Source organism: Chiloscyllium plagiosum, chromosome 9, assembly GCF_004010195.1.
Source record: "Chiloscyllium plagiosum isolate BGI_BamShark_2017 chromosome 9, ASM401019v2, whole genome shotgun sequence".
In the NCBI taxonomy this organism is placed as follows: Eukaryota; Metazoa; Chordata; class Chondrichthyes; order Orectolobiformes; family Hemiscylliidae; genus Chiloscyllium; species Chiloscyllium plagiosum.
Window position 1 is genome coordinate 24,220,935 of NC_057718.1, and position 12,653 is coordinate 24,233,587.

At 40.5% G+C, this 12,653-nt stretch overlaps 1 protein-coding gene across 1 annotated transcript in view; it reads left to right on the forward strand.

Moving 5' to 3' along the window:
• The window catches only part of fmn2b (formin 2b), a 463,563-nt gene that overhangs the window by 261,322 nt on the left and 189,588 nt on the right, over positions 1 to 12,653 (forward strand). The window contains exons 12-14 of the mRNA XM_043696758.1: positions 5,900 to 5,988; positions 6,173 to 6,302; positions 11,655 to 11,801. Coding sequence (XP_043552693.1) covers positions 5,900 to 5,988; positions 6,173 to 6,302; positions 11,655 to 11,801 — 366 coding nt within the window. The remainder of the gene's footprint in view (positions 1 to 5,899; positions 5,989 to 6,172; positions 6,303 to 11,654; positions 11,802 to 12,653) is intronic.

Here is a 12,653-nt window from a genome sequence, read left to right on the forward strand (position 1 = left end):
AGCATGCAGGACATGGTTCATTGCTTGAAGTGGTTTGACACTCCAGACTTGCTGCCAGCTTGTCTCCCCTCCAGAGCCACAACATTTTGGGTTTGTTTGTAACCCGACCACCAAAAAATCTGCTCTAAAGTGAGACGATGCAATCTGACTGGTGGCAACGGACAGCTTTTGATCAGGATTATGTGTTTGTCTCAAAAACTAAAATTCCATTTTTTCTTAAAATACACAGCCATGTATCTACAAAACAAACTCTCTTGCCTTTATTTATTTATTAATATTTTTCTGGGCATTTCCTGGATATTTTTTGAACAGTTGCTGTACTCTCAGGAAAATGATTATCAAGATGATTGTGTTTAGCCCTTCTGTAAATTACTATCAACTTGGTTTCGCTATTACCTCATTCAACTCCAGGCTAAAATATTAGGAAAAGCCCATAAGTTAGGCTTGCAACCCAGCGTATAAGGAGTGCCTAAAGGGATGTCAAACGGAGTTTCTGTCTGCTCTTCTAAAAACCCGTGACAATGTTTGAAGAAAAGCAGGTAATTTCCCGCAGGTCAGGTCACTGCTTTAATCTTCAAGATTCCACATGTGGAAAGGCTTTGATTTCCTAATCACAATTCACAAAAGTATAACTAAAAAATGGAATAATTTCTCCAAATGTTCGGTATCAAATGCATGGGTGCTAGCAATATTAACATTGCCTCAGTTTCTGAATGTCATCATGCTGTTTGTAATGTTACATCAGTTAAGCCAGAGGCACTGTTGAAGATCGACTGGACTGAACCAGACCCTGTAAATCTTTGAGGAACCTCATGATAAAGCGTGTAATTAAAATATCTAAAGCCGCACAAAGAGAAAAAGCTAATAATGCTCAGCAACCAACCAGACACCACATCAGAGAGATAAACCAAGTTCATGTTTTACTGTTGATGGGCTGTCATCAAGAATTTCAAATCTCATCATAGCTCTGTTTCCCTCTCCAGCTGTTTGTTCTCTTATCAAATTTCTGGAGGTCATAGTAGTTTTTTAGATTTCCATTACCACATTATAGTATATTACTGCACACTATCTGGTGTATAAAATAATGTATCCTGCATAAGTAAGCCTTTTTTACTGCTTTCAGCACAGACATCTTGAACACTGGCTATTACCTGTTGAAACATGAATTGAGGGCTGGGGGATGTAGTGGAACCTGAAGTGGAAATCCAAAAATAAAACCGGTTCAACTTAATGAGTTATAGTTAGTTTGGGTTGGCAGTGGTGTGAGGGATAGACCTACCTACCTTCCTTCCCCTTCCAGTTTCCACAGACCCATTAGTTAAAATCTATCGGAGCTAGGAATGCTGTCACTCTTCATTAAAACCTCCCGTGGTGTTACTTAGATTTACTTGGGTTTGTATTTCATGAAAATAAAGGAAGAATAGGTGTGTACTAAGACTTTGAAGTAGTCATGCTGAGCATTGTTCTAGGTAAAACCTTGACCTAGGAAATACTAGTTTCTGATTTCAAGAGGAGATTAGATGATTTCCTATAGTTTTAAGTCCCATTTAACTTCAAAACAAAAATAAAGACATATTTGATTTTACCTCACTTTCACCTCTACTCTGAATCTGATTCTTCAGGGGTCTCTGCAATTTGTCCATCTTTAATTCCTTATTTGTAAAGAATGACAATTGCAACTTTGTTTCTACTAAATATTGTCAATGAAGACCGTACCACCTTTGTAAAATGCTGCATTAATTTAAAGGACAATGAATGATGCTTCATTTTGTCGTTTCTGCATCAAGTGAATGGCTGTACTATGTGCCATTAGAGATTTGAGTTTACCAAGTCAGTAGACTCTATTCATCTACATTATGATGTAATACTTTTGGCTTCTTGAGCAATGGCCATATATTGAAACTATTAAATGTTTAAACCTTCATAAATAAAACATTTGACACAAATGGTTTAGAGATATGCTTATGGAAAATACTGTAAATTCCTATTCCTGTGCACGTTATATATCCTTAAACCATAGCTTTTGTGGTGACAGTGTGCTAATCAAAGGTTCTAATGACAAGTTTGTGGCACAGGAAGACAGACAGTCTTGTGTTGTATTGATGAACGATATCTGCATCACGCTTGTTCTGGAATGCAATTCTTGTATGGTACTGTTTTCAATTAGAAAATGAGCTGAACTTTCAGCTCATTTTATTTCAACAGATCTGTAATAAACAAGTCATAGCCCTTTGTAATATAATCAGTCTGACCACAATTGGCCTGCTAATGTCATTTCCTGTGGGTAATCTCTCTGAACCTTCCTGTCCACTGAATTTTGTAGCCCACTTTTCTGGAGTCAGTTACTAGCCCACTTCGCATCACCTTGCGCATTGCTCACTGTATTGAGATCAGGACCTACCATCTCCTCATCCTTCTTTTGAATGAACACATCAACATTCTAAGAGTGTACGTTTTTATTCTTCTTCACTGTCAGGTCCAGCTGCCCACTTCCCATAATCGAGAAAAAAACCTAAAAGATTGTGGATACTGTAAATTGGAAGCAAAAACAGAAATTGTTAGAAACACTCAGCAGGTCTGGCAGCATTTGTGAAGAAAAATTGAAGTTAACATTTCAGGTCCAGTGACCCTTTCTCAGAATCCTCAGTTCTGAGGAAGTGTCAGAGGACCCGAAATATGAGTCCGACAGCACAGAGGCCCTTTGGCCCACCAAGTCCCTGCCAATCAAAAGCTAGCACCAGACAGTTGTTGGAAAGTTCCACCACTTTGACTGACCAACAGTGAAAGAATGGTGATGTAGTTTCCAGTCAGAATGGTATATTGCTTGGAGGGCAACTTAGAGATTGTCGTGGTTCCCATGCATCTCCTGCCCATGTCCAGCTCGGTGCTAGAGGCCATCCATTTGGACAGAACCGCAAAGGAGCCTTGGCCATCCATGTGGAGCACTGTGCCACGTTGGAGGGAGTTAATGTTTAAGGTAGTAGATCATGTACTGAGGAAATGGATTGGCTTGGTTACATTGAGGGTAGGATGAGCTATACTCCTTCAGACATATGGCGAGTATTTCATCATACTTAACACTTCACATATGTCCTGCAAATTAAGCTTTATAGAGTCTGGAAATGAGTTCCTTACTGAGAGATTCCAGTCTCTGACTGGCTTTTGTAACCATGGTATCATTTGGCTGCCCCTGTTTAGTTTCTAGGGCTAGAGTGGTGCTGGAAAAGCACAGCAGGTCAGGCAGCATCAGAGGAGCAGGAATGATGAAGGGCCCCATTCCTGATGAACGGCTCCTGCCCAAAACATTGATTTTCCTGCTCCTCGGATGCTATCTGACCTGCTGTCCTTTTCCAGCACCACTCTAATCTCTACTCTAATCTCCAGCATCTGCAGTCCTCATTTTCGCCTGTTTAGTTTCTGGTCAATAGTTAATCACCAGGATGTTGATAATGGGGGGGAGGGCGCGGATTCAAGGGGGAGATGGTAAATAATTGGACTTGTTCACTGCCTACTACTGTGTGTAGATATTACATGCCACTTACCAGATCAAGTCTGGATGCTGTCCAGCATGTCTTGTTGCATATGCACACACGCTGCTTCCATTTCTGATTATTCACCAATGATATTGAATGCCCAGTAGCTCACAGAGAACGTTAACTGCTTCTGAACTTTATGATGGAGGGAAGGTCAATGATGAAGCAGCTGAAGAGGTTGGACCTAAGACCTCAGGAATTTCTGCAGTTATATCTGGGGAATGAAATAACTATCCAATGAAATGTGCAGCATCTTTTGTGCTAGACATGATTTCAACCAATGGAGATTTCCCGTGAAACCCTTTGACTGAAATTTTGTTGGGCCCACTTAATGCCACACTCTGTCAAATGCTATCTTGATATCAGGAGCATTAACTCTCTGTTGAATTCACCTCTCTGCAGTCCATGTTTGGGTCAAGGCTGTGATGAGATCAGGATCTGAGTGCCCATAGGAGAACCTAAATTTAGTGTCAGTGAAGAGGTTATTGCTGACAAAGTGCAGCTTGAAAGCATTGTCCGTGAAACCTTTTGTCACTTTGATCAGGAATCGATGGCTCAGTAGCTTTTGGTTGGGTTGGAAATGCTTTTTTTTTCTGTACAGGGCAGGCAAATTTGTGGCTGTCCTGGAGCAGCTTGGCTACGAACACAGCCAGTTATGGAGCACGTGTTGTGGTTCTGTTCGCCGAGCTGGAAATTTTTGTTGCAAACGTTTCGTCCCCTGGCTAGGCGAATCATCGGTGCTTGGGAGCCTCCCGCGAAGCGCTTCTTTGATGTTTCCTCCGGTGTTTGTAGTGGTCTGTCCCTGCCGCTTCCGGTTGTCAGTTTCAGCTGTCCGCTGTAGTGGTTGGTATATTGGGTCCAGGTCGATGTGTTTGTTGATGGAGTTTGTGGATGAATGCCATGCCTCTAGGAATTCCCTGGCTGTTCTCTGTCTGGCTTGCCCTATGATAGTAGTGTTGTCCCAGTCGAATTCATGTTGCTTGTTGTCTGCGTGTGTGGCTACTAAGGATAGCTGGTTGTGTCGTTTCGAAACGACACGACCAGCTATCCTTAGTAGCCACACACGCAGACAACAAGCAACCACAACAACGAGCACCTGAGCTACAAATCTTCGCACAAACTTTGAATGGAGCACATGTTTTGGTGCTCTCACTAGGATGTCGTCGCGACTCTACTGTTATAGAGTCAAACAGCATGAAAAGAGACCCTTCGGTCCAACCAGTCCATGCTGAACATAATCCCAAACTAAATTAGTCTCTGTTGTCTTTGCTGTATCGCCAGAAGTCATTTCCCTTCCTTCAGGATAGTCACCATTAATGTTGTTATTTCTTGAGGTCCTTTTTTAAAAAGGACAAATTACTTTTGTGGAACATCAATAAAATGTACCCACTAATAAGGAGTGGCTTATTTTTACCGAAGTTGCCCACTGCCTGTTTAGATTGGCTAGCCACTTTACAGCCTGGCTGAGTCATTTTGTTTCCACTGACTTCAATTTTGAGTTTTCCATTGAGTAGCTCAGGTTTTAAAACAATGCCCGTTTGATGGACTCAGTAAATCTACATTCCTCTTGGTCTGCTGTAAAGAAACTTGTATTCTGTGTGTTTAAAGCAACAGTTCAGTAAAATGTCAAATGTTATTTCAGTTTGCAGCAACACTGGGAAAGGGTGGTTAAGTGACATGAGGTGAACTATTCTTTCAGAGGCCCAGCATAGATACAATCGGCTGATTGGCCACCTCCTGTGTTGTAACTATTTTATGCTTCTCAGCATGGTGGGACGGACCCCTCTTGCATTGTGCACGCAGTTGTCTGGTGCTCCTAAGTGTGATGGTAGGAAGACTACAAAACTTAATAAATCGGCCTTGCTACCCTTGCTTAGGAACAGTAAACACACAGAGTCTCCAATCTTTATTGCTCCCCAGTGCTATTGAATGAGAATGACTCTGCCTAGAATTATCCTTTCCTCTTTCTGATATTTACCATACAGTCACTAAGCTGTGTTTGAAAAATGCCAAGGTAGTGTACCACAATGACAAGTTAATACCGTGAGAGGGTTAAAATTGGTCTGATAAATGACATGTTCTTTCTTCAAAAAGAGGCTGAAAGCTGGCAAACTCTCAAGATCCAAGGTGAGGAACAATAACGACAGCCCAGGTAATTCCCACATAAGCTATGAAATCAAGAGAGCAGTGAGAATGGAGAGAAAAGGTGCCAGCTTTAGAAATGGCCAAGCTGATGGGTGAAAATACATGTTGTCACTGAGGCACGATAGCAGAGAGAATTGTAAACACTGGAAAGTTGTGTGCAAGTCACATTTCGTGAATCTCTGCTTCTCATATGATATGGGTCTTTAATTTTAAATCTGCAGAGAGCACAGCAAGAAGAGTTGGAGAAAATTGAAAAGCACATCCAAAAGTCATCTAAGGATAATGCCAAGCCCTTGGACAAGCCTGAGCAGTAAGCTTGCTTTAAGCCACATTTAATGCTTTTTGGCCTATTTTGCCTCAACTGCTACTGTCGCATATTTACTTTTTCATTGTTTAGTTGTCTGTTGGACTATATGTTGGGCAGGAGAGGGCAAGGGCGTTGGAACTCTAACTTTGGGAGAATGCAATGACTGACTGACCACTTTTCCCACCAGGTTTCTGTATGAGCTGGCTCAAATTGAAAATTTTTCCGAACGAGTGTTTTGTATCCTTTTCCAGTCCACTTTCTTGGAAAGTATTGCTGCAATTAACCGTAAGCTGGAAATAATGGATAACTTATGCAAGGTAGGCCTCAACACACAAACACACTACATGCCCCATTCTCATTATTAACTTCCAAGGCTACAGAGTCTCCTCTCCTGCTTTTTTTCATGTTTCCTTTTATGGTTTATTAAAGGGCGTTTATATAAAACAGTCACTACTTAACATTAACAGGTTTTTGCTGTTTTTAAGACCATCTTATTGGTGATGGTGGCAAGGGATATGTGCGGACCAAACATTTTCCATTTGAAGATTTTTACGGGTGAAAAATGCAAATACATTAATTACAAGGGTAGGGGTGGTGTAGTGCTGGATGTGGCTTTTGGAACTTCACATGTATAGCCAAAAGAGTAAAGTGGGGAAAAAAAAATCAACTTTTAAGATGTTTGGAAATGGTTTGCTATAATAAATGGTGAGTATTACTTAATAGGTCGTCTTGTAAACAGAGGTGCTGATTGTTGAAGCCAGCTTTACTTTTCCAGAAAGATATAAATGGAGCATTACTTGGAGAACTGTCCAGATTCTGGTAATCCTGAGAAAGATGTGGCATGCTCTCTTGCAAATGGGAGATGAAGTATTTTCTTTCTTTTACCCTTGTGCATTTATATAATTTTGTATGGAGTACTTGTCCATTTATCATTTTTGTTTTAATTTGTGCAAGCTTAAAATGCCTGTAATGCTAATTGAAAGTTGTTCCAGTGTCTGACTGGCATCTGATCTCTGGTCCAAATATAAATGTCAGCAGGTTAGAGTTGATGTGACAGACAACCATTTATGACATGATGAAAATAATTTTTTCATTTAAATGTATGTATGCTTTAACTACCTTTCAGTAATTTGTTTCCAAAAACATTGACGTCACATTACTGTAAAATGTTTAAATGTGATCAGGTTCTGCTCCAAGAGACAAAAGGCTTACTTGGAACAGCTCACGTGTTCAGTATCCATGGGGGAGATGATCGTGAAGTAGTAATGATGGTCAAAAGTGCAGAAGCCCAGGTTAATGCTCTGAAGGCAAGTTTTCAAATCCCACCATGGCAGCTGGTAGAATTTCCATTCTAGGTTGATTCATAGAAGCCTGACAGTGTGGAAGCAGGCCATTCGGCCCATTGAGTCCACACCAACGCTTCAAAGAGCATCTCACCTACGCACGCTGTGAGGCAGCAGTGCTAACCATTGAACCACAAAGTTATTCCTAAATTCAGCTTTTGAATCACCCATAGTATTCCTACGGTGTGGAAACAGGCCGCTTGGCCCATCAAGTCCACACCAACCCATTCCGCTAACCTATTGTGCTGCATTTCCCCAACAACTACACCTAACCTACACGTCCTTGGTCACTGTGGGCAATTTAGCATGGTCAATTCACCTAACCTGCACATCTTTGGGGTCTGGGAGGAAACTGGAACACATGGAAGAAGCCCACAAGACATGGGGAGAATGTGCAAACTCCAGACAGATAGTCGCCTGAGGCTGGAATGGAACCCGGATCTCTGGCGCTGAGAGACAGCAGTGTTAACCATTGAGCCACCATGCCACCCATACAACAACAATTTGAATGTACATTACAAAGACCCTTCATTTTGACTTCTTTTTTCTTGATCCTTTCGTTGGATTTGGGTTAGAAAACTGTAATGGAACACTGCCTTTGAAAAGGTCTTAAGTGTAGTTGACTTGAGATACATATCCGTGGATGGGAAAAATAAAACAAGCAGCCAAATTTCGCTGGATAGTGAAAGAGATAAAGAATAAATTGAAGCTGAAAAAGCATGGATATGACAGCTGATGCAGTTTAAAACCAGATTGAGTACAGAAAATTTAGGTGGGAAACTGGAGAAACGTAGACATAAAGGGAGAGAATGAGAAGAGATTAACAGCTAACCTAAAAGGGAATCTGAAACGTTTTTATATTTTTAAAGATGTAAATAGAAAAAAGGGTGATGAGATGTGACATTAAAAAGGGCATTTCACATAAAGGCAAAGAGTATTGCTAAAGTATGAGGTGAGTATTTTGTTTTCCTCGGTAATGATGGGTAGAATGTTACCAAGGTTGTAGTGGAAGATGTGGTCAAGTTACCAGAGGATGCTAATTGATAAAGAGGAACTGGTAGGCTATGCTAAAGTCACTGGATCAGCTGTGTACAAGGACACTAAAAGTAAGGGTGGAAATTGTAGATGCTCTGAAAGCACTGCTAGCTCACAGCGCCAGGGACCTGAGTACCCTCGGCTAGTAATCTTTTCCAAATTGAAGCCTGTCAGCTTGTTCCACCCACTCTATTGATCTTTAAATCCTCACCGTCTCTGTTGCCCCAACTCTCAACACAGCTTATGCCTACCAATATTCTTCCCTTCACCATTTCCTCCCTGAGTCTGTTAATTTCTCATACTCAAACCATGTTATAATCATTGGGATAAATATTCCATTCACTGGAGTGTTGAGAGTGGTGATTCCAGCCTGGGGCGACTGTGTGTGTGGAGTTTGCATATTCTCGCCGTGTCTGCATGGGTTTTCTCCAGGTGTTCCGGTTTTCTCCCTCAATCCAAAAATGTGTGAATCAGATGAATTGCCCATAGTGTTAGGTATATTGGTCAGGGGGAAATATAGGGTAAAGTAATGGGTCTGGGTGGGTTCCTCTTCGCAGGGTTGATGTGGACTTGTTGGGCCAAATGGCCTGTTTCCATACTGTAGGGAATCTAATAATCTTCCAAACCTCTTTAGATACAGGGATTGTACCAAACAATTGGTGAATATCACACTCTTGTTCAAAAGGATGCTTGGATAAGTTCAGAAACTACAGGTCAGTCAGTTTAGCCTCAGTGATGGCAAAATAGTTTTTGTTGGATTGCCATTTTGAAATATCAATCACCTGGGAAGATACAGATTAATGAAGGAAAGCCAGTATGAATTTGTAGAGAGTAAATTGTGTTGAGTCAAATTGCTGGAGTTTTGAGTTCACAGAAAAGGCTGATAAGGGGATACTGTTTGTGCTATACATCACTCTCTCAACACTCCAGTGAATGGAATATTTCTCCCAATGACTATACCATGGTTTGAGTATGAGAAACTAACAGACTCGGGGAGGAAATGGTGAAGGGAAGAATATTAGTAGGCATAAGCTGTGTTGAGAGTTGGGGCAACAGAGACTGTGAGGATTTAAAGATCAATAGAGTGGGTGGAACAAGATGACAGGCTTCAATTTGGAAAAGATTACTGCGGGCTAGCTGAGGGTACTGAAGGATCTGGAAGGCGTTGCACCCATGGTAGTTTGATTGGGGCTTTGGCAGAAAATATAGTAAATGGCTAAGGTTTAAGGAAGAGTGAGATATCATCAAAGTAACTAACTTTCCAGTCAAATTATTGTGTAAATGTAATCATCCTCTAAGATTTGTAAGGTAAAAAGACATGGTGTAAAACCAAATTAAACAATTGGTTAGTGATAAGGTCATTTAGATACTTTGTAAGTGCTGTAGATTTTCCCAAGTCTGTTTAAACTAAGCTCTTTATTGTAAGACATTTTGCTCTAAAGATGACCATTTCTGAACCCCAGACACAGTCTAAGGATATGGTGAAGGCCATTTAGGACTGAGACAAGGAGAAACGTCTTCACCGAGAGTGACGATCTTGTGGAATTTTCTAGCACAATGTGGTTGAGGTCAAACATTGAATGTTTTCAACAAGGAGTTAGTGTAGGTCTTGAGGCTAAAGGGTATGGGTGGAAAACAGGAGCCGAATGCTGAGTTGGACAATTGATTTTATTGAATGGCGGAGCAGGCTAGGAGAGCAGAATAACCTACTCCTGCTTCTCTTTTCTATACCTTTTATGTTTAAGCTGTGGTTAGTATAATGGGAAATGGCATGTTTACTGTTGAGCTTGTGTTTCAGAGGCAAAAGTGAGGACTGCAGATGCTGGAGATCAGAGTCTAGGTTAGAGTGGTGCTGGAAAAGCACAGCAGGTCAGGCGGCATCCGAGGAACAGGAAAATTGACGTTTTGGGCAAAAGCCAGAGGTTGTATTTTCAATTCTTACTGCTGAAAAACAAAACTATAGTCAATAAATATAGTCAATTCACTGGCATTGAAAGCAATGATGCAAGTTGGCATTTTTTTAAGAAACCCAACTAGTTCATTGTCCCAAAAAACTTCAGTCCTACATAGTCAAGCGTACATCTGACCGTGAAGTGGCTCTAGTAAATTATTCCGATGAAGAATGAATGCACTTTAAAAAGGCAATGAATACATCTTTCACAATGCCCCATATCCTGAAAATAAGTATTGTTAGTTTAAATGCTGCTGTTGCCAATTATATGGTGAAGGCCATTTAGGACTGAGACAAGGAGAAATGTCTTCACCGAGAGTGACGATCTTGTGGAATTTTCTAGCACAATGTGGTTGAGGTCAAACATTGAATGTTTTCAACAAGGAGTTAGTGTAGGTCTTGAGGCTAAAGGGTATGGGTGGAAAACAGGAGCCGAATGCTGAGTTGGACAATTGATTTTATTGAATGGCGGAGCAGGCTAGGAGAGCAGAATAACCTACTCCTGCTTCTCTTTTCTATACCTTTTATGTTTAAGCTGTGGTTAGTATAATGGGAAATGGCATGTTTACTGTTGAGCTTGTGTTTCAGAGGCAAAAGTGAGGACTGCAGATGCTGGAGATCAGAGTCTAGGTTAGAGTGGTGCTGGAAAAGCACAGCAGGTCAGGCGGCATCCGAGGAACAGGAAAATTGACGTTTTGGGCAAAAGCCAGAGGTTGTATTTTCAATTCTTACTGCTGAAAAACAAAACTATAGTCAATAAATATAGTCAATTCACTGGCATTGAAAGCAATGATGCAAGTTGGCATTTTTTTAAGAAACCCAACTAGTTCATTGTCCCAAAAAACTTCAGTCCTACATAGTCAAGCGTACATCTGACCGTGAAGTGGCTCTAGTAAATTATTCCGATGAAGAATGAATGCACTTTAAAAAGGCAATGAATACATCTTTCACAATGCCCCATATCCTGAAAATAAGTATTGTTAGTTTAAATGCTGCTGTTGCCAATTATAGTAATCATATTAATGGTAATTAATATGAAAGTACATCATGTATATGTCATATTAATATGATAATGCATAATCATGTGATTGTTTACTTGGCATTATGATAAATGAGACAACAGCTTTTGAACTATTTATTTTTGGGATATGGGACATTGGGAAAGATGAATTCTTTGTAATTGTTTACTTGGCACTTGGAAATTTAGAGAAAATTATTCACAAATGGTTCTCAAGGGCCAATTTAAGCATCTTGACCTTAGAATGATGATGATTTCAGAACCAATGATTATAGTAAAGTTAAGAGCTTGAGCTAAAACTTTTTTTCTCTTATTGCCTCAGACACTCCAAACAAGTGCCAGTGTAAAGCAGGTGCTGGGTTTGATTCTTGCTTTCGGAAACTATATGAATGGAGGGAACAGAAGTCGTGGCCAAGCAGATGGTTTTGGCTTAGAGATCCTTCCAAAGCTCCGAGATGTGAAGAGCAGTGTAAGTACATGGTCAACACAAAACTGGCATTGCTGGAGAAACAGAAGGCTCACTTGACTCAAAAGGTTAACTCTGTTTTCTCTCTAGAACTGCTGCCAGATCTGTTGAATTTCTCGAGCATTTTCTGTTTTTGTTTCAGAATTCCAGCATTGGCAGTTCTTTTATGTGATAGGTGCACTTGTTTGTTTCCAGAAAAGCTGAGCATAAACCTGTTTGTAATCTTCCAACTGTTAATCTGTAGTGTTGTGAACAAGCAAAGTTTAGAAGTATTAATAATGTTTATAGCTAATTTAGGAGAATGTGTAGAGAGTGGCAGTTATCTAGAGATAGCAAATTGTAGATAGCCGTGTAGTATAAACTATCTGACTCTTTCAGCCAATGGTTAAAATGCAATGCTGTGGACAGCTAGGTATTGCGAGCATTTATGCTGTGTTTGTAGATGATAACTCCTGACCACTGGACCAAAATCATTCTTTAAAGTTATTGTACATGACAGCTCTTGGAATGGTTGTCTCCACCTTTTGGGAGAGTTGACACTGGAATTGAAGCATTCCATCCAAAAACAGATAAGTGTGGTTGAGAAATCGAAGGTGGGTTTTGCTTAACATTGGCTTGGTTCCCACACAAGCAGATGTCTGAAGGAATGGTTTCCAGCGTGGCTTTTATGAGGTTACAGGAAAATGTCCATTGAGGAATATTGAATCAGCTTGTAATGTATCAGTCAAAGGACATAGTACCTCCTCTTTAATATGTGGTCTATAAAATGCCCGACAGAAAGATTAAAAGTTCTTTAATGGTCAGTATACAGGAGAACCAATTGTGTAAGCTACAAGAAGCTGTGGGGCCAACAGT